This window comes from Heterocephalus glaber, unplaced genomic scaffold (assembly GCF_053883595.1).
Source record: "Heterocephalus glaber isolate CG9 unplaced genomic scaffold, H.glaber_assembly_v1.0 deba00001673, whole genome shotgun sequence".
In the NCBI taxonomy this organism is placed as follows: Eukaryota; Metazoa; Chordata; class Mammalia; order Rodentia; family Bathyergidae; genus Heterocephalus; species Heterocephalus glaber.
The window spans coordinates 7712187-7737079 of record NW_028258410.1 but is presented as its reverse complement, the minus strand read 5'-3'; the positions used below and the strand labels follow the sequence as shown (position 1 = coordinate 7737079).

At 60.0% G+C, this 24893-nt stretch overlaps 1 protein-coding gene across 23 annotated transcripts in view; it reads right to left on the bottom strand.

The window, feature by feature from the left end:
- The window catches only part of Kcnq2 (potassium voltage-gated channel subfamily Q member 2), a 51562-nt gene that overhangs the window by 10277 nt on the left and 16392 nt on the right, over positions 1-24893 (bottom strand). For 3 of the 23 annotated variants that reach the window (XM_021255245.2, XM_087197923.1, XM_087197931.1), the window contains exons 4-15: positions 24462-24637; positions 23378-23503; positions 20402-20512; positions 19615-19710; positions 17684-17799; positions 16545-16574; positions 13682-13750; positions 10143-10172; positions 5807-5860; positions 1913-2136; positions 1203-1311; positions 586-717 (exon numbers count right to left, since the gene is read on the bottom strand). In XM_021255245.2, the coding sequence (XP_021110904.1) occupies positions 586-717; positions 1203-1311; positions 1913-2136; positions 5807-5860; positions 10143-10172; positions 13682-13750; positions 16545-16574; positions 17684-17799; positions 19615-19710; positions 20402-20512; positions 23378-23503; positions 24462-24637 (1273 nt within the window). The remainder of the gene's footprint in view (positions 1-585; positions 718-1202; positions 1312-1912; positions 2137-5806; positions 5861-10142; positions 10173-13681; positions 13751-16544; positions 16575-17683; positions 17800-19614; positions 19711-20401; positions 20513-23377; positions 23504-24461; positions 24638-24893) is intronic. The other 20 variants (XM_004841056.4, XM_004841064.4, XM_087197925.1 and 17 more) reach the window with 14 other exon arrangements.

Genomic DNA, 24893 nt, shown 5'->3' with positions numbered 1-24893 from the left:
CTTCCTGCTCGGGAGGGCACCCTCAGAGGGACTCACGGGGCAGACAGCCTGTGTCCTGGAAGAAGCAACTGCTGCCTGGCAGGGCCCACGGGAGCCCTGTGGCTTCATCTCTGACAGAAACGCTCCATCCCAACACGCATGCACACACATGTACACATGTGTGTGTATGTGTGCATGCATCAGTTCTTTTGTGTGCATGCACGGCACAGCACACAGGTGCATGTGCACACACCCACACATCATACATTCATGGACACACATGTGCAACACATGTGCTTACATATACACGTGTGCTCACACATTCAGAGACCCATCTACACGCGTGTGCCTGTGCACATATATGTGTGAGCACGCACACACACACCAAACACACTTGCCCACCACAGTGTAGGAGGGCAGGGAGAAAAGGGAGACACAAGAGAAATCAGTGACACCACGTGAAGACAGGGCAGAAAGCTGACGAGAAGCTGACACGGGATTGGATGAGCTCCCAGCCCTGACACTGGCCTGCCTTGCATACCCTCCCACGCAGGCCCAGGGTGCCCACTGTCCCACGCCAGCCGGCAGCAGGGGAGGGGCTCTTGCCTGGACTGCAGGCTCTTGATGCGGGACAGCATGTCCAGGTGCCCGGCTGAATACTGCTCAATGACATCCATCACGTCGTATGGCCGCAGGCTCTCCTTGAACTTCCGCTTGGACACCAGGAACCGCATGACACTGGGGGACGAGCGGAGCTCTGAGCTCCAGGCCAGAGACTGTCCAGCCATAGGCCAGCTGGGCCAGGCCCAGGCCCCCTGCCGTCCCCTCTGCGCATCTCTGAGTAAGCCCAGGGATGACTACCCCTGCCGTCTGGGTCAGCACTGCCGTGATGCCACAGCCAGCGCTTGGTCCTCAGACACCCTGTCCACCTGGGCCGGCCAGTGTGCGGCACCTGGCTGTGCGCCAGCAGACTCCTCATTTGAGCCCCAGCTCTGGAAGTCATCCAGCCAAGCTGGCCCCTCAGGGGCTCCCTGCCCTTCGGGCAAGGGGCTCAGGCACGGGCTTCTCGTGGAAAGGCATCCTCAGACCAATCCTGCCAGTGACCCCAGCCTAGCCAGCTCTGCCTTTTCCCAGGGCAGTCGGTCCCCTGGCACCATGGAGACCTGCAGCCAATGGCCCCGAGGGCAGCTGCTCCCCCCGCCTGGCTGGTAGGGCTGGCTCACCACACGGCTCGGATGCTGACTTTCAGGCCAGGCGTCAAGTCCTCGCTCACAAACTCGCAGTTGCAGCTCTTATTGTCCTCCACGATGTCCTCCCCGGGGAGACTTGCTTCTGGGTGGAAGGGGTGTGGCCCCTGAGCGGTTGCTCCCCAGACAGCTCTGCAGACACCCCAGTTTCTGCAGCCCTTCCCTCTGGCAGGCTGCAGCCCCAGGGAGTGGCCGCATGAGGGTTTAAAGGAGCGTCCTTGTGATAGACAGCCAGCTGGCCACAGCGACATCACCCGCACACGGGACATCATCCCACCAAAAGGGAACAAGGCCCTGCCCCGGCCTGATGAGCCTCCAGAGCACCATGCTCAAGGGGAGAAGCCAGGGCCCGGAGCCCCTGCTGCAACTCCCCCTGAGGCAGGACCCCTGGGTTGGGGGTGGGGCTGGGGGCAAGCGGGTGGCTACTAACAGGCTTGGGGCTTCCTTTCCAGGTGACGAAAATGTTCTGGACCCAGGCACAGATGATGGCTGCAAACACTGAACACATGAAAGCCACTGACTGGTGACTAAACTATTTCATGTTATGTCAATTTGGACTCAAAGAAAAATAGATAGGGGACTCCTTGCTCCAAGAGCTGCCACATGTGTCCTGCAGCCAGGTGCTGTCGCCCCCCGCCCCCCACAGCCGCCTGGCACTAGGGACAGCAGCACTGTGCTAGACCCACCTTCCGAGTTCTGCCGGGAGGTGGCGCCCTTGATGCGGAAAGCCTGTCGCGCACGGCTGCGGTCCCCAAAGCTCCAGCTCTTGGGCACCTTGCTCGGGCTGTCTTCAAGGCTCTGCTCAGCGCTGGGTGACCGCCGGACTGGCTGGGCCTGGGGAGACCCCTTCCCCTTGGCAGCCACGCCTCGGGGGCTGGAGAAGACACGGTCTTTCAAACTGACCTTCTGACTGAGCCCACGAGAACCAGCAGACAGATGGGTGGACAGACAGACACACAGAAAAACAGCAAGAGAAGTCACTCCGCAAAGAACACGGTCCGTGTCTGCTTGCAGCCGATGCTGCCTGCCCCACAAGACAGGAGGGAGACGCAAGTTCAAACAGTAACGAACCAGGCTGGGGGCTGGGAGCAGCTGCTGGGCCGAAGCGCGGGGCAGGAGGGGCAGCCGCGCAGGTGCGGCCAGAGCTTGGCCATGCCTGGGGGGTGATGACCACGGACTCGGAAACCATTCCACAGCACCACGAGGTGCCAAGCCCCTCACGCTGTCTTGCCAGCACCCCCAGCATGACACAAGAGCGTGGGCTCTTCCCTGGAACATTCCGTGCCAGCTGCTTCCTGGAGGTCCCTCCAACTGCCCCAGCCGACCCTGTCTTTCCACTTCCTGCCCAGCCCCAGGAGAGGCTGGGGCCGCAGCCAAGACCCGTCCAGCTGCACAAGCCTCCCCGACAGACCCTGGGACCACCTGGCCTCCCAGGCTGCTGTGGGCTCCTGCATGGCTCTGGCCCACTGCTATGCACCGCCTCTCACCAGGATGAGTCTGGACAACCAAACCTGCAGCTTCTGCAAGGACACCAAGGAAGAGGCACCCGGCTGTCACAGGCCAAGGCCCCACCAAGAGGAGGTGGCTACAAGACAATGTCTTCTCCCCAGAGCTCTTTCCAGCACGGCCTCTGCTTCCTCAGGCCTCCCTTGTCCCCATGGTTCTTGGTAACCATGGAGATGGAGCTAATGCCCCGAGTTCGCCAGCTCCAGTGTCCCCTGGTCAGCAGGAGAGATGGACGGCCCACAACTGGGCTGCTCCCGACACAATGGCCTCCACCCCTTAGTCTGTCTGGATCCCGACTAGCCACTCGCTCCTCCCACTTGCAACTCCACCGTCACCCCAGAGAACGCCAGGTCTCTGGTGAACTGGACACCACATGCGCCAGCCTCGCAGGACCCACAGCCTTCCCACAACAGCTTCCGGCAGGGCCAGAGGTCAGTCTCAGGGTCAGAGCGGCCTGGTGGGTCTCAGAAGTACCCGCTGGGGAAGTCCCTGTGCCAGTGCCCCTCAGCAATGCCTCGGCCCCTCCACACCTCCACCATGGCAGCCCTACCCAGGACCCACAGCCAGAGCAACACAGCCAGCAGATAGTGCAGGGAGGCCATCGCAGGAAGAGGCCGCCATGACTGTCACCCACCCCAGACAGCACAGACAGGGCCAATGTCCTGTCTGCACCCCACCCCAAGGAAGCACACAACTTCAGTGACCGTTTGCACCTCCTGGGTCTCTGAAGATGAGAAAGCAGGAAGGAAATGTACGGGGCCAGTGGCCTGGCCTGGAACCCTCCTAGATGGAGAGTGAGGAACCCGCGAGGCGTCCTGCATCCAGTGAGCATCAAGGGGAAGCACCATCTGTTTGCTCGGGATGCTGGTGGATGGGAGTCAGGGACACCTCGAGACCAGGTGATCTTCGCATTCCCATCCCAACAGAGGCCTCAAACACTGGGGCCACCTGACAAGGGCTGTGGTGGCTCTTGTCCAGCTCAGGGGATGCCAGCTTCTGGAATGCCCTCTCTTCCTATGGGCTCCTCCTCCGTCATATAACCATTCAGATGCAGGAAACGGCCCCTCCCAGCCCGTCCTGGGGCAGGCTCTAGGACACATGGGAAATCACACTAATATCATGCAAGGTCTCACTTCCACTCTTCCCTCCTCCGTCCTGAGCAATGACAGAAAGGAAACAAGGAGAGCCAGTCCCTTCCTTCTGAATCAAGCTGTGTGGTAAAACTGAGTTGATTGGCCTGAATTCAATCGCAGGGTTGCCTCCTCTCAGAGCACCTGGGGATTCACAGCCCTGCTGGTTCGCAAGTAGGAAAGGTGGCCATCAGAAATTGACCTCACAGTCCTGCCCTGGAAGGCCATGCAGCGATGGGCCAACAAGTCAAATGCTTGCCTACCCAGCCTTCGCCAGGCCAAGAAGGCACAGAACCCCAAGTGTCCAGAGAGCTGCACAAGGGGGACTGGAAGTGAATTTTGCAAGGTCCTTCCAGAAGAGGAAGCCCAAAGCCAACTGCTCCTACTCCCAGCAGGACATCCTGCCAGTCTGCCATGAGATGCGTTGGCCCAGCTGAGCCCGGGGTCACCTGGGGCCATGGCAGAGGCAGAGCTGCCAGGGAGCAACCAGAGCTTTGTGGTGGCTCTGCTGTCCCAGCTCTTGGGCTCCACTCCTACGGAGAACTGCAAGGGAGCCCCTGCCATGGGAGGGGCAGTGTGACCCGACCTGCAGGCCTGTCAGTCCCCAGCCATGCTTCTTTGACTGCAGGGCTGGCTGCCAGTGTGGCCTCGCAGCTCCCCCTTACCTCCAAGCTGAGGACAAAGCACACACAACGAGGGGTCCTGACAGCCTCCCCGCTTGCCCCAGTGAGAGCCCAGTACCGGGTCAGTCGCTTTGGCATTTACAAGGGAGAAGCAAGCTCAGGCAGAATCGGGGAAAGAGAGTGAGCCCCAGCCTTTCCCCCACCCGTCACTCTCTCCGGGCTGAAACTCAAACAGGGATGTGCCATGAGATGGCCCTCGGCCTGGCCAGCACTCGGGGAGACCAGCTCAGCAATGCAGGGAGCTGCGCAGCCCACACTGGACCAGTGATGCCCAGGGAGAACAAGGGGACATTCAACAAGTGCACAGGGCAGGGCAGGGCTCGGCAGGGCTCCTCCTGCTCCACACTCCTAAACCTTTCTGGTCCCCAAGCAGTCTAACATCAGCCCTTGCCCCAAGGATTCTGCCTGTGGCCAGAAGCACCCTGGACACAGACGCTGGCCAGGCAATCAGGACAGGTGCAGCCAGGGCCCAAGCAGAGTACCCCCTTTCTGGAGCCGCAGGAGGCTCTCCAGCGAGTGCCCGACTCCAGAAGGCACAGGCGGCAGAGAGGCCCTGGGGCAGTGTGGACCCTGCAAGCCCCTCTCCCAGTGGAGAAGGGTTGGAGCATGCACAGATGCAGAGGCACAGCATGCTGCTGGGCACCACCTCACCACATGCACAGGGCCAGGTGCACTCCCACCCACGGGCACTGTGCAGCCGGCTGCCTGCACGCGCTGGGCAGCATTGGGGGGAGGGGGACTCAGAGGCAGGGCCCCAGAGCAAGCAGGGCAGATGCCTCCACACACCCAACAGCAGACAGGGGCGGGCAGGTGTGGTCAAGGTGCAAGGGGCGGGCGGGGCCTTTCCACCATCCTGAGTCCAGTCTGTCCTAAACCAGGCCTGTAAGTCGGAGAGGGAGCCGCGGCCTCCGGCTTGGGGCTGAGGTGTCTCAGGAGCCCGGCACACGCGAGCACACCACGAGCTGCGTCCTGTGGCAAGACGCTGGCTAAGGATGGGCCTCGATGCCTAGTAGAGGTGCCAGACTGACCAGCCCTGGAGGAATCGCTCCCTGGCAGGCAGTGTCACGTTTCCATAGCAATAAAATGGGGCTCTGGCCGGCGCCTGCCTCAGCAGCAGCAGCGGCAGGGGCGCCTCGGAGTGGCGGGGGAAGGCCAGGCCTCAGAGCCGGGGGCGCTGGCCGGCTCATCCGGAACCTCTAGTAAGCAGGGGGCGGGAGCGTGCAGCGGGCGTCAGTCCGTGCGTGCGAGCGTTGCGCGGTACCTAGAGTGTCCGGGGCAGCATCCACACAGGCACCCTCGGCACGGTCTGCCTTTACTGGAAACGAGGAGAGCACAGTTAGTCCAGGGCTGGGGGCACGACAGGACCCGGCCGGGCGGCGGGCACACTGAGGCACTGCCACCACCAGGGACGGCTGGGCCCACAGTCCCTCAGCTGTGGAGTGTGAGTCTGAGCAAGGACAGCCAGAGGGGAGGCACCAAAGTCTTCCACAGCCTGGAAAAGAAAATAGCCTCCTATTTTTGGAGAAAAGGATTCTGGGTTTTTTCCTCCAAAAATACCTTTTCCTTCCAAAGCCAGAGTTTGAGTCCATGTCTTAAAAGATGTATTATTTTTTTGCTCTAGTCATGCCACCAACAACAAAAATAATACACGGGCTAAGACTGCACAGGATGATTCTGGATGGATATGACCTGCGGTAACTGTTGTGAAGCATGCACCTTGTAGGGGGAAAGAAATGTGCAGCTTAACGTTCAAACCAGTCAGCAAGGTATCACCACCCAGTGGGCCTCAGTTTCCCCAGGGGGCACTGTCTGCCCCTAACTGGCGGTGGCTAAGGAGAAGAAGGTTTGGGGATGCCTGGACTGAAGAGGACTTTTGCCAGAGCTAGTTCATCACCATCTTGATGAGGCCACCTTCACGCCAGGCCCTCGGAAGAGGGACAGCAAATGCCAAACTCGCCCAAGAATCTCACCAAAGCCCTTGAGGTTTGTTTCTGCATTAGGACATGCATATTTTAAATAAAAATACAAACAATAAGCAGCAATAACAGAAATCATCATTTCCCTGCAGGCCTTCCCCGCCCCTTGGCAGCCAGTTCCTCTGGGGCCACTTTTCTCAAACTCTGCACCCAAGGAACCTCCTGTGTACGACGGTCTCAAGTCAGAAGCAAGCTCCAGGAAGGATGTGTTTAGAGCTCCGTGTTCCTTCACACATTTATTTAAATACGGATGCCCCCGCTGCACATTTCCCATAGACAAATCTCTCCACTTAGGCACGAAGGACACACTGTTTGAATTTTGGTGAATGAGCGTGGGGTGGTTCCTTAGAGTGCCCTGCTGCCCCGGAGTCCTGGACCCTTGCCCAAGGAGGACCCTGAGTATGCGCAGGCTACAGCCCACTCTATACGGGGCTTGCTTTTTAAGCAGAAAAACAGCTTCGTGATCCCCAGGTGCTTTGAGGATGCAGGACTAAGTAAAGCTAGACCGGATGAGCCTCTCAGAGCAGGCACTGCCAGCACAGCCCCCCAAGAGGCCCCTAGTGGCAGCTGCAGCCCAGAAGCCCCCGCTGTGCACAGAAGCTCTGCCTAACTCGAGCCCCAGTTGCACTGAACCCTGCACGTGGGCTTCAGGACAGAACACAGGGCTGCTGCCCGTGGACCTTCAGAGGTCCTCACCCCTGGGGGAGAAAGATGAAGGAGGTCCCTGGTTCACAGCACCAGTAAAGGTCCCCAGATTTGACCCCAGCAACGTCTCTTCACCCCAGAAGCTCCTCCCAGAGTCCTGCAGCCAAGCTCTACAATGGGAAGTGGCTTGACAGCTGCAGTCGGGTCCCATGGCTGCTGACCACCAGGCACTGAGGCAGGCGGCCCTTCGCTCTGTAAATGTGCTGCCAGTCACCCCCCCCAAACACCCCCCACCGCTTGGTGGGTGCCAAGGAGCCCCGACTCTGGCCGGCATGACAACGTCCATTCCCCCGGGGCTTGAGGCTGACACTGGGCTTTTCCCCACCCCCATCAGCCAAGCAGACCTCAAGGCCCCGGGTGGAAGCCAGCAGGCAAGCCCGTGGGGTTCTGTGGGGAACAGAGATGCCCACAGACACTGACCAAGACCAGACAGGACAGACAGCACCAAACACGTACCCGCCTCCCCCTGCAGAGAAGAGGCAAAGCTGGGTGGCGGCTCCTCCAGGAGCGGGGGCAGGAGGCAGTGAGGAAGGGGTGGGACCACAGAGGACAGGTCAGAGCAATCATGGCCACAGAGACACACCGGAGCAGCACGGAGCCCCGCCTTTGCCCCACTGCCTGCCCCAGAGCCCCGCACAGACCCCTGAAAGGCTCCAGCCCAGTCACATGGGCCCTGCTGGGGCCAAGGATCCTGGCCAGCTGGGGGCTCACCACCTTGTGCCCATGTCCTGACCCAGGACCAGGAGGGTCCGCAGCAGCTGAGATACAGTCCCTGCATCCACACCATCCACCTGCCTGGACCAGGTGATGCCAGCTGGGACCCTGGAAGGGTAGGGCAGGGCTCTGCGTTCAAAGACAGGCAGAGGGGAGACCACTGGCTCCCACTGGACTGCCAGAGATGGTGCCAGCAGAGGCCTAGGGAGAAAAACTCCCCTCAGCACTTTGCAGAACGGGCCTCTCACCAGGCGGCCCAGGGACAGGCCACCTGCTACTTGTTACCCAAGTGAAAGAGCAGTGTCCTGCACACCTACTATGTGCTGGGTGCTAAAGAGGGGCTGTGGCTGCCCCAGATGGGACAGAGACACCACCCTCTGTCACCTGGCCAGCAGGTGTGGTCCCAGGAACAGGTGGGTGGTCATCACTGACAGAAGCAGCCCCTGGAGCCCACCCAAGGGATGGGCCCTGAATCAGCTGCCCCAGCTGAGCACCTTACCCCAGAGCATCCCAGGAGGGCCAGGCAGGTGGACACTGGCCCTCAGGGAAGGGTGTGGGGAGGCACAGGCAGGCAGGGACCACCGACACGCCACGCAGGGAAGACACGGGAGTGGCAAGGACAGGGAGCGGGGAGCCACGGAACATACCAGAGAGCTGGGGCTCCCAGGGGTCCTCACCTCGAGTCCTGCCTTCAGGGTCAGCACCTCATCCCAAAAGACAGAGCAGACGAGAAAGGGCCCGAGAAGGGCAGTGACAGTGATTAAAAGCACTTAATGGGGGCAGGAGAGGGAGAGAGAGAGAGGCTGAGAGAGAATCACGAAGAGGAGGCTGAGCTAAGGCAACAAGCCCGAGAAACCGCAAGGGGCCAGGGGCCTTGGGGCCAAATGCTCACAGGAGGGCCTGGTGCTGGGTGGCAGGAGATGCAGTGGACAGGACCCCAGGCCCACTGGGCAGATCGGCGCTCAGCACCAGCATTCCTGGCCAAGGGGGCACAGGGCTCCACTGGCCACTGCCGGGCACTGGGGCCAGGGAGGGCAGCCACACAGATGGCGACAGTGAGAAATGGGGTGCCCTCGTTACGGATAACCCCTGACCGTGGGGCTGAGCACCCCACCCTTTCACCAGGGCCAGGTGGGGCTGGCTCTCTCCTTTCCTCATCTGGTCACCGGCGACACTAGGTCGCACACTGGCCAGCACTGGGATGACCTCTCCAAAGCTCCACAATTAGTTTTCTTATCCTCTTTGAGGAGTTTTCAGTCAGTGGTTGTTCCTTCAGCTGATTTGGGGCAGAGACGTTGCTGATACTTTCAATTCAGGGCTCTGGCTATTATTACCCTTTCGTGGATTTGATGGGTGAAGGATCAAGTCCTTCTTGAACGGACCCCACCTGCTAGCTGGGTCACCCTATAGTCCAGAAGGGCATGAGGGAGACGGTCAGATGTCTAACTCAGACCGGTTCAGGTTTACTCTGCAGCAAATGCACAGGCACTGGACCGGGAGACCCTCACTCAGAGGAGCTTGAGAACTCAGCAAGGATGCACAGTGGCTGGAGCTCATTCAGCCTGACGTTTGTGAAATGAGTTGGATTTTCTTTTCATCACTAGGAAAGCAGCAGCTGGCTCCTGCCCTTCCGTCCCAAAGCAGAGCTGGCCCCATGAGCCTTCTAACTTGCCTGAACACACAGCCTCCTGGGGCCAGCAGAGAGCAGGGAGAGGACCCAGCTGAAGCCCCTGGATGCCCTCAGGCTGCCTCAACCTCAGCAGAGGGAACAGAGTGAAGTCAGGCCCCACCGGGGCCTATGAGATGGGGAGAGGGCGTCCGACACCCAGGACAGGTGACCCAGAGACTGAGGGCCCTCCTGGCCCAGCCCCGAATGGCCGGAGGGGGGCTCCACTCAGACTAGCTGTAAACCCAGGTCCTGTGCGGGAACTCTCCAGCCTCAGCGTCTCCGGGGAGGTTGGAGGTACGGGCAGAGGGGCCCACCCACGAAGCCCCCAGCGGCCCAACCGGCAGTGCTGCCCAGTGAGCCCAAAGCCCTGGGAGGAGGCTGTGAACACAGGCACACGCGCACACACGGAAGCACGCACGGGGCCCGCATAGCAGCCCTCACCCCACGACTCGCAGTGGGCACACAGAGGAGCAGGACCGGAGGGTGTCCACAAGGCAGACACACCAAAGCAGCTGGAGGCAGGAGGGACTGACCTGGGCGACGGCTCCGGCTGAGGCTCCTTCCTGCAAACAGAGCGACAAGAATGTCACCACCACCTTCGGGAGGGCCCCACAGAGCACCCCTCAGCACCCCCGAGGATGCCCCATGTCTGGGCCCCATGCTCCCATGGAGGACAGGGCGCCTGTCTTGCTGAGGGGCCTTCAGGATGCAAGTCCCAGCAATAGGAGGGGCTCCCAAAGCAGGCCCTGGGCCTCTGACCCAAGGCTCCTCTCCCCACCCCTTACGTCCCCCAGTGGCAGATTGACCTAGCCAAGAGCGTTGCTGCACCCAGTGCTCACCCAGGGCCATTCTGCTTGCAAGGCCACTTCGGCCTCCGTCTGTTTAGTTTGGGCTGCTTACTTCCACCGGTACTATTCATTGTAAACTGAAGCCAAGCTCTGTGGCTCGGGTCTGGCCCTCGAAGCCAGGCAGCCTGGGAGTGATGGGCACAGGCTGGCGGCTGCAGTGTGGTGAGGGCCCTTCTGCCAACTTCCCAGTGTTGTACACGTCACATGACCCATTACAGTGACAGCAGCAGAGGAACAGGGTATGGCCCCTGAGGATGAGCCCCAGGCCTCCTTGCTCCCCTTTCTACCATCGGGAAGGGTACACCTCAAAGAGGGGCCATCGGAGCTGGGCCTGTGTGTGGCACTGGGCCTGCAGTCTCCCCGAAGCCCCGAGCTCAGCTGAGATGCTTAGGCCTCCAGGCACATGGAGGCCCAGCCTCACCCGTGGGTCTTACAGTTTGCCCAGCACTGGCAGCGCTGGATTCTCATGGTTATTGCAACAAGTTACTACAAACTTGGGGAACTTCATGAGAATTTACTCTCTCGGGTTGGGGATTTAGCTCAGTGGCACCATGCCTGCCTCACAAGTGCAAGATCCTGAGTTCAGTCCCCGGTACCAAAATAATAATAAAGAGTTTACTCTCTCTTGGTTCTGGAGGCCATACATCCCAAATCAGGTCGTGGGCAGGGCTGCGCTCCCTCCAGGGAGGTCCAGGGAGCCCTTCCTGCCTCTTCCTACCCCGGGGGGCTATGGCACCGTCTATCCGGCGCTCATCTCTTCCAACTTCCCAGGATGCTCTCTTCCATGTCCTATGTCTCCACTCCCCTTTAGGACAGCTGCCCAGAGCCGCAGCTCATGGGCAATCAGGATGACCTCATCCCAGACCTTTAACTCACCACCTCCACATTCACAAGTTCTGAGGCATGAACATATTTGGGGAGGCCAGCATGCAAACTCTAAGTCTACTCCGTGCTCCCTAAAATTTGTTTCCGCCTTACATCCACAGTGCACTCACCCATCCCAACATCCCCCACAGTCTCAACCCACTGTGGCATGCGATTTCATCTAAATACCACTAGCTCAAAAAGCCCCAAATTCCGTCACTTTAAATCATCTAAGTGATTTAAATCAGGTGTGGCAGACACTGGGCGTGGCCTTCCTGGGGCCAAAGCACAAGGACTTGTGATTCTCAAAATACGCTGTCTACTTAAAACTACACGGCTGGCAAAGTGAGTGTCACGGCCACCCACAAAGGAAGACGTGACAGGGTCCCTGGCCACCCAAGCTTGAAATCCAGGGAGCAAATCCCCCTTGGTCTTGGGCTCTGGGGGCAGGCCATGGCTCCTGGCTCCGGTGGCCTCTGCCTCTACTGCAGCCCCCCGCTCCTGCTGCGAAGGGCAGGGCATGAGCAGCCGGCTGCCTCCTGAGCCTCTGTCCTGCTTGTACCTCCTCAGCAGTCCAATGGCCTCTTTTTCTTCTGTCCATGCTGGCAGCCTTTCTGCTGCCCAAACCCTTGGGACTGTCACAGGGGCAGTGCCATGCGTGCCGGCAGGGTGCTCTGTGCCTGCTTCCTGGCACTCAGCTTCTGCTGAGGTGGATGCCTGGACCAAGTCACACACATGACCTCATCAGCAAACGACCGTCCAGTCTCACTTGTGGCCTTGGCTCCAGAGCTGGCTTTCCCCTCACGAGTCTGAGTTAGGGTCCTTTGTTGTGAATCGGCCAGGAACCTCCCGAGCCTTCAAGTTCTGCTTTCCTTTACTAGTTTCTCCTCGGTTTCTCTCCTTGAGAAATCAGGCTGCACCCTCCAATTTGCTTCCTGAACTAAACCTCAAAGTTCATCACTTAAAAATTCTGCTTCCAAGGACTGGGGATTTCACTCAGTGGTGCCGCACCTGCCTCGCAAGTGCAAGGTCCTGAGTTCCATTCCTGGTAAGAAGAAAGAAAGACAAAAGAAAGAGAAAGAAAGGAAGGAAGGAAGGAAGGAAGAAAGAAAAAAGAAAGAAAGAGAAAGAAAGAAAGAAAGGGAAAGAAAGAAAGAAAGAAAGAAAGAAAGAAAGAAAGAAAGAAAGAAAGAAAGAAAGAAAGAAAGAAAGAAAAAGAAAGAAATTCTGCTTCCACCCGTGAGTGGAAAAGAAGCCAGACAAACCTCTGCACCCCAGAACAAGGGTGATCAGTGACACCCTCTGCTGGCTTCCTTCCTGATGCATGAACAGTGCCTTCAGTTTGTGTTTCCAGTAACACCCTGTCCATGACAATGTTAGTCTTCTCTTGGACAGCAGCGGCTTCCTGTCGTGGTCTTCACTTGCTTCTGAGCCCTTAGAAGCCCCTTTAACACCTATGCTCCACCAACCCTCTCTTCAAGGCAAAGTGGATCTGCTCCCGCATGAGCCTCAAGCCCTTTCAGCCTTGCTCATTACTCAATTCCAAGTTCACTGCCACATGTTTAGGTGTCGTTACAGCAGTATGCCATTTCCCAGAATCAAAATCTGTATTGGTTTGCTAGAGCTGCCATAAGCTAACGCCACGACAGGGTCAGGCTCTGGCAGGAGAGGAGCCCTCCTTGTCTGGTCCAGCTTCTTGTGGCTCCAGGTGTTCCTTGGCCTGTGGCTGCCATCACTCCAGCCTCTGCCCGAACATGGTCTTCTCCCCCGAGGATTTGTCTCCTAACTTCCCTCTCCTCATGAAGACTTGGCAACCAGATTCAGGGCCACCTGGGAATTCCAGGTGTGAAGTGGATGGCAGGTGAAGAGCGTATGTTTGGGAGGCAGGGCCACCATTCAGCCCAGTGCAACCCCTCCGCCCTGCCAAGGCTGCTTTGGAGTCGGAGCTGCTTGGGCACCACAGCCACTCCCCACTGTCCTGCCGACCTTAGGCATCCCACGCCCACCTCCACGCTAACCCGAGCGCTTCGAGAGTCATGGATCTTGGAATGAAAGGAGGACCAGCACTGCGCTCTGGGGAGGATCGGGGCTGGGACCCTCCTCCCTGCCTGGGTCCCCAGGACACAAGCCATGGGCAGCTGTCCCCACTCCAGGCCACAGTCCTCACTCCCTTCTTCCCAGCCGTCCTCTGGGACAAGAGCCTAGACCGGGTCAGCAGAAGAGGAGGGGGAAGCACCCACATCGCCACGCTCCCTGGGCTCCCCGGGTCCCTGGACCCAAGGCTTCCCGCCCCTGAGGAGGTCAGAAATCCTGTCCTGCCCCGAAGCTCCAGCCCCGGCCTGGGTGACCCCACAGCTGACCTGAAGGTGAGTCCAGACTTGCTCTTGAGGTTCCTCAACAGCTCCAGCTGGTTGAGTGGTGGGATGAGTCTGGGACAGGAGAAAGAGAGGTGAGTGGGCCCCCACCGGCACCGGCCCGGGAGGAGGGCCGGCCCTGCCCGCTAGGCGCACTTCACCCAGAGAAAGTGGTGAGCGCTGGGCGGTGTGCATGCAGCTGACCTGTGCCAATGGCCCACCCGGGGCCCCGGGCACGACACCCCCCATCATGCAGGCCCTGGGGCCATTTTCACTCTCTGGGGTGCTCCTAGGACCTCAGGGCCTGGACGGGGCAGTGACCGGCACAGACAGCTGGGAAAGCATGCCCACGCTGTCCACGAGCCACCCCTGCAGTGTGGAGGGCCAGGAGACCTGAGCCCAGGCAAGGATCCCCCTCCTCCCTCCATGGTCCCTGAACACCCCCAGGGGCAGCACAACCAACCACACACTGCACCCTAACACGTCAGGGCCCCCGGCTCCCTCTGCAGAGCCTCTTTCCCTGACAAAGCTGGGGTGGGACAAGGGGCCACGGTCCCAGAAAGAGCTTTGTCTCTGCGGGCCCAGACCCCCCCGGGGGCCCTTGGTGAGGGCCCAGCTCTGCTCCCCCTCCTGGCCCCGTTCACCCCCCCAGAGGCCTCGGGCCTGTCCCATCTGCTCTGGCACATGGCCACCTCACAGGTCCACGGGCAGCATCCTGGAAGGCGAAACATCTGCCTTTTCACTGCTACCCCCTCTGGCAACCTCAGACCCCTCCGGCCCTCCTCCCCACTGCCTGCCCTTCCACACTCTGCGATCTAGTTTTCTGGGGCAATGTCCTCCATGGAGAACGTGGCCCCTCCACTGCCCTGACCCTAGGCCGGGCCACGGCCTGCTCCACGACTCCCTGGCTCCACAGAGCTCCCCAAACCCCACTCAGATCTTAGACGTCGCCCAGGACAGCGAGCCCCCACTCCCCTCATCTGCATCCTGCTTGCCCCAGCTGCAGAGCATGACTCCCTGCGTCTTTGTGCCCAGGAGTCTGAGGAGCAGTTCACCTCCCAGCCTAGCTCTCATCCAGCCTGACTCTCCGTGGGCCCCTTCATCCCTCTGCCTGCATCACCCCCTCTCATCTCCCTGGCCCATTCCCCACCCTACTCGACTCTCCAGATGTGCTCAGCATCCTCACCACTCTCCTGCCCACATACTGGATGGTTCCCCACTGCCTCCCACAAGGGACCACTGACCCCACTGGGCCTCGGAGCCGCACTCTGCTACCCTGACCCCTCCCCTGGACAGCCCCCCTCCTCGGGCGGGCCCACAGACACTGCTGTCCTGCCAGCCCTCGCCACTCCCGCCTCTGGTGTCCCCCAGCAGGTGAGCTGTTCACGCTGGGATGCAAGTGGGGCTGCACAGCCACACTGAGCCCCCCAAGCCCCCTGCAGCCCCAGCAGGGCTAGGTCCCGGGAGAAGCACTGGGGGAAGGCGCTTTGGGAGCTTCTCACTCCCTGCCACACCCTCTGTCCAGGTCGGTGAGCACTAAGCAGGCCCAGCAGTCAGGTTAGTCAGCACGGGTGCAGCAGCGCTCCCAGGCCACCCCAACACCCGCAGAGACACAGCTGTCCTCCCTCTCCAGCCCCCAGTCCTGGGGCCCAGAGCAGGGCAGCATCCCTCACCCCCCCCCCCCGGGCCAGGTGAGAGGCGCAGTATCAGCCCTTGGAGCCAGGCGGGACGGCATGCCTGGGACACACGGAGCAGCGCTGAGCAGGCTGGCCACACAGCTTGGGCCCCGCCACTTACAGCAGACAAGGGTGCAGCAGGCTGAGGGGAGGGGGCTGGGGAGCCGCAGGAAGGAGCCCGATGGTTTGGGGGTTCCACTAGCCTCAGGGCACAGCTCCAGCCCCAGGCCGGGGTGCCCGACAAATGTTGGGGTATCTTATTTCTGGGTGTAGTGCTGGCTGGAGGAGACAGGCAGAGGGAGCCAGTGGAGTGAAGGAGCTCGTGCTGGGGAACCCCAAGGGTACAGGCGCAGGACCCCCTTTCCAGGCCACCTTACCTCTGAGGTCTGCAGGGAGCATGTGGGGTAGAGATGCCTGGCCTGACCTGCGCTGTCCAGCACAGTGGCCTGGCCCAGGGAGGCTCAACCTCCTCACAGTGTGGTAGGGTGGGCACTGCTTGCGGGAAGGGACCACAGCTCACTGGGCACAGCTGGGACTTGCTACTGTCCTGCACAGGCCCACATGCCCCTCAGGGAAGGGCCCCTGCACTGTGCACAAGGCGAGACGTTCTGAGGGGCTCAGCAGCCCCATCTGAGGAAAGAACCTTAGCCAGGAGGCCACATGTAGCTCTCCAGGGCCTGGACCAGTATCACAAGGCAATGGGCCGAGGGGCAGGGAGAGGGACGCCAGAGGCAGGTGCCGAACAGGGGCCCATGGCCTGCAGATTCTGGGATGATCCCTTGGCCCGGGCCACAGCCCCAAGCAACACGGTGACCCCACACCCTACTCCGCTCTGTTCCTGAACGGGTCTGGGGGCTGGGGCAGACACAGGTGGGGACTGCAGTTGCAGACAGACACAAAGCAGGACAAGGAACAGGAGTGACCCGAGGACAAGCGGGCTGACAATAAGGGACAGTGGCTGAGGAGGCGAGCGACAAGGGGGCAAGGAAGGTTGCTCCGGGTCCAGGGAGAGGGGCAGTTGGCAGGGGCTCCAGGCAGGGAAGGGCCACAGGGAGACAGGCCTGACACTGGCCAGCACAAGGACCACTGGGACGGGCCGTCTCTGTGGGCAGCGGGGCTCGAGAGCTAGCCCCGGAGTGACCCAGACAGTACGAGAACCACACACACGGCTTTCTGTCCCATGCATTTCCTACCTGGATGCCCCGTAGGTTTGAGTTTGTGAGCTTTCAAGTGTTTTCACGCACATGCACACACAAAGGGAAAAGAACCAAAATTTTAAAAAGAACGGGATAAGAAAAATAAAAGGAAAAAAAATAGTCAAGGGAAGTGGGGGAAACAACAGAACAAAGAAAATTAGCACATGGCTCCGTCCTGTCCTCGTCACCTGATGAGGGGCCCAGTGACAGGGCAGCACCAATGCTGGTTTCCAGAAGGACCAGGTGGCCAGGCCCCGGCTCAGAGGGCCAGAGATGCCAGTGGGGTGCAGGCCTGGGGCAGGGCCATGCAGCTCCCCAGGGCCGCCCCAGGCCCCAGGCCGCAGGGCCATTGCCAATGTCTGGACCTCAGGACAACTGCCAGCTCAGCGGGCCCGCTCACTCTGTACACACACTGGCCCAGGGAGAGGGCCAGGGCCAGCCAGGAAGCTGGGAGACCCCAGCTTGACCTCAGCCCCCTCAGAACCAAGGGTCTGCAGGCAGCGCAAGGCCATCCAGGAGGGCTCCAGGCCCACAGTGCCTGGCTGTGTGGGCAGCTCAGTCCTCCATGGCCTTTAGCAGACATTCTGGCGCCTGCCAGGCCCTCTGCCCGTCCGCCAACCGCGGGACCCACTCAGCTGCCTTCCCGACTTCTGGAGACACTTCCGGGCCAGCCCAGCCAGCCTGCAGGCTGTCTGGGGCTGGGGCCGGGTCTGGACCTAGCGTCTCCCTGCGTCTGGGTCACCTTCTGCCCCACCCCTGGGCCCTGGCCCTCATTGGAAGCCCAGCTCCCCATCAGCCTTGCGGGCTAGAAGCTGGGGCCAGCAGGGCCTCATGGCCAGTGTCTACCTGTCCAGGGTCTGGGGAGGGCCCTGATGCCACACCCCCACGGGAGGACGGAGAGCAAGGGGCAGGGGAATGAAGGTGAAAAACAAAAGCCGCAGCACTATGAAACGGACAAAATTAACACTAAAATAAAGCACACAGAGAACCTTCTTTGAAAAATAAACTTTAAAGAAAAAGAGAAATTCAGCCAACCAAAACAATGAACAACAGAAACAGGGTGTAAGGACAAATGGAAATTAAAAGAGGAAACCGATGAGCTGGGCGGCCCTGGCAGCCGCGTGTGGACGCGGTACCTGTACATGGGCACCGTGACCGTGCGCTCGTAGTACTGCCAGGTGGAGTGCAGGTCCGTGCGCGACAGGTTGGTGGCGTAGAACCTCCAGGCGGACTGCGGAGGGAGAGCACAGCTCTGAGCACAGTGGGCGCCCCTTTCCGGGCCCCACCCCGAGGGTCCTTCACAGCAGCAGAACTGCAGCCCCATGTCTGACCCCACCCACAGCTTCAGTTTGCCCTCCTGGGAGGAGCAGGCAAGACCCCACCCCAGGGCCAGGGGGTGACAGGGAGGGGAGCGGCACGTGTGCAGGCCCTGGGCTTGGGGGTTGCTGTCACTGCAGGCACCGCGCTGCCCTCCCCCGTTCTAAGAGGGCCGTTTGCCCCAGTCCACGCAGCCTGGGGAGGGAGAACAGGCCCAGTCCCCTTGCTGCAGGCATGGTGGCCACCAGGAGCTCTTCCCAGTCAAGCAGCAAGGACTCAGCCTAGCCGGGGGGCTTGAGCCTGCCATTTAGACTGATCCAGGGACCCAGACTTCTTTGTGATCCCCATACCTTGTGGGTGACAACACACACATACGTAACACAAAACTTGTCCTTTCTGCCACTGCAAAGTGCATTCACTGTACGACCATCACTACTATTAATTCCACAACATTCGTTCATTTGTGTTTCGTGGTGCTGATTTGAATCCAGCACTTACCACTGAGCTATGCCCCTGGCCCTTCACTTTTTTTCATTATTTCCCGAGACAGGGTTTTGCTAAGCTGCCTAGGCTGACCTCGAACTTGCAATCCTCCTGCTTCAGTCTCCCAAGCAGCTGAGATACTATGCCCAGCTAATTCCACAACCTTCTTTTTTAGCCCTGGGGATTGAACCCAGGGCCCTTGCACTAAGCTACATCCCCAGCCCTTTAAAAAAAATTTTTTTTTCAGTTAGGGTCTCACTAAGTTGCCTAGGCTGAACTCTAACTTGCTATTGTCCTGCATCAGCCTCCCAAGAAGCTGGGATTGTGGGCGTGTACCCCGATACCCGGCTAATTCCATGACGTCTTCCATGCTCCCAGGGAGCCCCACATATACATTAGGTAGTCACTCCCCAATCTCCTTCCCCCAGGCCCTGGCACCACAATACGTGTTGGTCTCTGGGATTTGCCTTCTCTGGATTTTTCCTATCAATAATCACACACGTGGCCTTTTCCAGCTGGCTGCTCTCCCTAGCTCACCCAGGATGGAACACGTATCCACGCTGCACTGCTTTATGGCATTCATCATATTCTGATCACCCACTCGTCCACGGATGGATGCTAGGTTGTTTCCACTTCTTGCCTATTGACATCAGCTGCAATGGTCATTTGTGTGTGAGCCTTTGGGTGGACGCCTGTTTTCACTTTGGGGAGGTCTATACCTAGAAATGGAATTGCTGGGTGAGATGGTAACTTCAGGTTCCGCTCTCTGAGGAACAATTCGAGTGGCCTCCAGCTTTTCCATTTCTGCTTTTAAAAAAGAGCACTGGGCTTATGATACAGTTTGTAATGAATCTGTAGATCAGTTTTTATTGAGACCATATTAACATCAAGTCTTCCAATACATGAAGATGAGATGCCTTTTCATTCATTTAAGTCTTCGTTAACTTCTTTCAACAATGTTCTACAGTTTTCAGGGTACAAGGGCATATTCAGGTGCACACACTTCACCTGCCCCTGACTGGCAAGGCAAGCGGGCTGAGCTCAGGGCACAGTGGGGTCTACAGCCCAGGTTGCAGGCTGCATAGATGCAACTCAGACACCCCTCACTTCCTCTCTCACACTGACTGAGAGGTCTCTGCTCCCCCAGGCGTATCCTACAGAGGGACAAGAGCTGTAACTGCACCCAAGGCCAAACAGGTGCCACTCCCAGACAGGTGGGACTGGAACACAGCCTTCCTCGCTCTCCAAGGAGGCCGTCAGGACTGACCTGGATCAGACCCGCTGCTGGGTTCCGCCTCTTCTCGAAGTGCTTCTGCCGATGCTGCTCTTGGACTTTCAGGGCAAAACCAGACCCCAAAATGCCCTGCAAGTCACCAAGGTCAGACCATGCAACAGAGAGCCACTGCCCTGACTTTATCAGGGCAAGATCATGTCCAGGACCCATTCCCTCCCCACCCTGGCCTGCATGTCCCCAGCTTCATGGACTCCACCTTCTTACCTCCTCAGTCCCTCACACCCAAGACCAGACCAAGGGAATCCCTTGGATTTGGGGTCACAGAAACCTCTGGCCTCCAGGAGGCATGCAGTACCCCTACTGAACCCAAAGGGGAACCCCTCCTTTCCAATCTGTCAGGCCACACCCCTCTAGCAGCTGCCCTCAGTCAGTGCTGACACAGTGAAGAGTGAGCAGAGCCCCATCCCCATCTGCCTGGGACAAATCTTTGATCCTGCAGAGCCCTGATGGAGGTGCTGTGTCACCAGGGCTGCTCCTGGTCCTGAGGACCCCAATGCTCAGGGCCAGCTGAGAGGAGGTCCCACACTGACCAGGACAGCTGGGCAGAAGCCACAGCCTGGGGGCCCTATGGGGTGACTGCAGCTCAGGGTCACAGGCTTCCAGGCCAGGGCACCCCACTCTGGTCCAGGGACGGGGCCTTCCCCAGGGCTGTGGATCTGCAGCAACCCCACTCCTGTCCTGGGTTACCCCAAGGGGCGGAGATTCCCATGGACAGGTGGAGAGACCTTGTCCCTCAAGCAGGGAAGGGTGCCGGGCATACCGCAGGAAGAGCGAAGAAGGAGACACCAATGAGGGTGAATGTTGCCGCCAGGAGCCTCCCGTTCCAGGTCTGGGGGTACTTGTCCCCGTAGCCAATGGTCGTCAGGGTGATCTGTGGGACAGTGGGTTGGCCACTTGGCCAGGCTGGCAGTGGCTGGCATGGAGGCCCACAGCCTTGAGCCAGGTCCTCCTGCCCAGCCTTTGTGGGCTCCCTGAAGGGGCTCCTTAGCGCCCCTGGGGCAGATGGACAGGCCAGCCCTGCGGGCGTGGGCCACACGGAGGTTGGGGACGCTCCGCCTACACAGGCCAATGCAGCCAGTCAGTATCAGCTGCTCTTCAACACTGCAAGCCCCCCTGCAAGGCCCCCACAAATCTCCCCTCCATGCGGGGTCACTGAGGAGGCACTGGTCCCATTTCACACCCAAGGGCAAACCCCGCAGCATCTACAGGGTGCAGGAGCAAGGAGAGAAATCCCTGCCTCAGCCCTACACCCCCTAGAGGCGCCAGGCGCACTCGGCCCTGGACTGTGCTTGGAGACTGAGGGAGGCAGGCAGCGCCTAGAGAGGCGGGAGACAAGGGAGGGATTCAGAGAGAAGCAGGTGGAGTGGGTGGGGTTGGGGAAGGGTGGGGCCTTGGTGGGAGTCAGGGATGGTGGGAGGTGCCTCTGGGAGGGGCGGGGCCTGGAGGGTGGCCCTCCGTGCCTGAGGGACCACAGCAGCACCCCCCCCACTGGGCACCTGGGGATGAGGACAGGGGGCGGGACGCGCTTGCAGGCAGCTCTGACAGCTGGTAACGGTGTGCGGGGGCAGGGGGGGGGCGACGAAGGTCGCTGCACATCCCCTGCTGGCCAGGACCACACAGGCCTCCAGCCAGAAGGCCCCAGGGGGCAAGCAGGTTAGGCCCTGGGGCACAGTCTTGGGCAGAGGGAGAGGCTGACCATGCTGAGGGGCGTGGGCACCTCGGACATGGCCTATTGCGCCCTCCTGTGTGCTCCATACACATGCTGACAGTGGTGGCCCTGCAGTGTGAGGTGGGGTCAGAGCTGCTGGGCACAGCGTAGGGGCTGAGTCTGCAGCAACAGCAGTGAGCAGGGGCACTGTGCTGCAACCTCCTGGCCACAGGCAACAGATTCGGGCCAGGGGTACGGGGCAGGGTAAGGCAGAGTGGGCTCAGGCCAGAGAACCCCAGCAGCCCCAAGCCCTGGGGCTTGGCCCACCCTCAGGCAGGGCTGGGATGCAGGAAGGGCCAAAGAAGCAGGTCCAGGGTAGCCAGGCCGACCAGGGACACTTCAGACACACAGGCTCTGAAACCGTTTGCAGCGGCCAATGGACTTGCTCTCTAAGTAAGGCTCCAGAGAGAGGACATAGGGAGCCAAGCGGGGATGGGGTGCAGTGGCAGCCCCCAGGAGGCAGAGCTGCAGAGCAGGAAGACGGCTGAGGTGCATCTCACTCTACCCCGGAGGCAACCAAGCAGTCACAGAATGGGGCGCAGGCACCCAAGGTGGGTGGGGTGATGACAGCCACCCAAGGAAAGCCACAGGGCCAGTTAGGAGGGAACTAGAGGGGAGGGCATGCGGCTGGACTTCAGGAACTGCCATATATAAGTCCACGGAAGTGTCACTTTGAAAAGACATGGTTAAAAATTTTTTATTCACTTTAGAAAGATGAGAAAAGGGCCAGGGACTTAGCTCAGTGGTGCCATCGCCTGCCTCACAAGGTCGAGTTTGATCCCCGGTACCAAAAAAACAAACAACCAAAAAGCTAGCAGAAAGATGAGAAAGCTGTGGCCTGGGGGAGGACAGGCCATTTCCCAGGGAGGGGCTCCAGGGTCAGCTGGCCGAAACCCAGGACCCCCGGGTGCCAAGCCAGCCCTCTGGCAGAGCCTGGACGCGTGTGGGTGGTCAGTGGCTTCCATGTACATCTGACCCTCAGCCTGGGCTCCTCACATGCTCAACGCTCCCCCTACCTCAGCCTGCCTCACTCCTGACTGTCCTGGTGGGACTGGAGGACACAGAATTCCAGGCCTTGAGGCCATGCATGAAACTGTCAATAATCAATTGTCCTCTGTCTTCATCCCCTGGAGAAGTGGGGCTCCTCTTCTGAGAGAGAAACCCAGAAGACCTGGTAACTATGGGTGTGCTGCACATGCACAGCTAAGGCCAAGGCCACACAGCCAGCATAGCATGTTTAGGCCTCCCCAGGGAAAGATTCTGCTTGGCACAACCCCCTGCTTGGAGCACCCAGGGAATCTGAGGAGGAGCCAGGGAATAATCCGTCCCAACCTAACTGGTAGGGTCTGGGGCCCAGCCCAGTCTCCAGATACAGAGCTCTGAACACACAGGGCCTCAGGGATGTGACATCCACCCCAGCCCCAGCGGGAGGGAGTCCTTCCAGAGGTGTCCACCAAGCCCCTTCATGGACCCCAGGGACAGGGAGCCTCAGGTGCAAAGGCCAGGGGCAGCTCAGGTGCTGGGCAGCTGCGAAGCCAGAGGGAGCAGGTATGAGCAAGGCTGCCACCCCCAGGCTCCAGACCTCCAGGGGAGCCAGAGGTGGGGTCCTCTGTTCTCTTACCCTTCACCGTGAGGGCAAGCCCAGGGCTGTGGGGCCAGGAGCAAGTGGTCCCAGCTGGTGGCAGCTTGTCCTGGGGCAGAGGGCCAAGCATCCCGCCTGCTCTCCCACACATGCACAGCTGCAAGGTCGGGGGGTTAGTCTCCCTGAACTGGGACCCTGACAGGCTCCCTGGCCACTGCTCTGTGACCCTCCTCTCATCTTCGCCCCCACCACTCCAGGCGAACGTGACCTCCATACACTGTCGTGGCCACAGGCAGCCAGCAGGTGGCCTCCAAGAGACATCCAGCCAGCTGGCCCAGAGAAGGCCCAGAGGGGCCGAGGGCGTCCTCAGGACAGTGGGCAGGAGGAGGCAAGGAGAAGAGCAGACGTCCTCAGGGAAGGGACAGCCATCCAGGACTACAACTCACCAGGCCCCACCACAGTGCATCTGCGTAGGTGTCGAAATGGTCATTCTCTCCCTTCTCTGCCAAGTACACCAGAAACGAGGCCAGAATGAGGCAGAGGAAGCCAATGTACCAGGCAGTGACCAGCTCCTGCAAGGCAGATGGCCATGTCACTGCCACACTCGGGCCAGCCTGGACAGTGTCCAGTCCGAAGACCCTGCACTGGGCTCTGCGTCTCCAGGCCCTGGGGACTGAGCTTCCCTCCTGAGGCTGGCAGCTCAGCCCTGCATGGGGATAGTGTGAGGACTCACACCACAGGACAGGAGGGGCTGCTGGCTGCTCGTCTCCCAGCCTTGGACACCCTTCCCCTGTGCATGGCAGGCCTGAGGAGGGGCCAGCCAGTACTGCCAGCTCAGCACGCAGGCACCCACCCAGGGCTCAGGGGCATCTGCCCCAGCAGCCAGCAAGCCTGAGGAAAATGGAACTGTTGAGACCCTTGAGAGACAGCTCCGAAAAGGGATTCAGCATCCAGGAAGGGACAGGGGAGCGTGCAGCCGGAAGCTCAGTCCTCTTAGAGGCCCCACACCTGCCCTAAAGCCCTCATGGCCTACAAACCCCCACAGAGTCCCAGCAGGAAGGAAAACAGGGAGGAGATGATTTGGGCAGTAAGTCCCTCACATGCCGGCTGGCTTCAGTGCACAGCCTGGCAGGACTGCATCGTGGGCACTGGGGATCTGGGACCCCTTGGAACATAGAATGTGTGTGGCCACAGCCACGCCATGGGTACCCCAGCCAGCAGCTGCCACAAGCCACAGCTTAGACAACCCTGCCCGCAGGTGACTCAGTGCTGTATCCATCCAGGAAATGAGACACCCAACCACAGAGCAAAGAGGCTCCACGGAGGAACGCAGGCAACTGGCCTTGCAGAAAAGCTTTCTGGGGAAAGATGACAAAGACGGCTCGAGTCACAAAGAAATCCCAAGAAAGGGGAGGCCCAGGCTCCGTAGCCCTGTGTCCCACCTGGCCAGGACACGGGAGTGGGTCGGGGCAGCTAGGGCCCAGGTGGACAGCAGAGCCCTGGCCCTGGCCCTGGCCCAGGCCTGCTCACCTTGCTGTGGGCGTAGACCACAGAGCCCAGCAGCTTCCAGGTGCCCCCCCTCCGGTCCATGCGGATCATCCGCAGGATCTGCAGGAACCGCAGGCTTCGGAGTGCAGACGTGGCAAAGACATTGCCCTGGGAGCCAGCCGCCAGCACCGCAATGGAAGCGATGAGCACCATGATGTCTGAGGGAGACAGTGGGAGCTCAGCCAGGCCTCCCTCCAGGCTGCAGAATGGAGTGGGACAACCCCTTCCCTGCACCACCCCTGGAGGATGGACAGGAGGACCCGAGGGCTTGCAAAGTGCCTAGGAAGGACAGATACTGCTGACCACCTGCCTGTACCCACCCCTCGCCTGACATCTAGGCCACATTAGCCATGGCTCCAACTCAAGTCAGAAGTGGGAAGAAACTTCCAGAAGGGCCTGGTCCTGCGTTCTGCC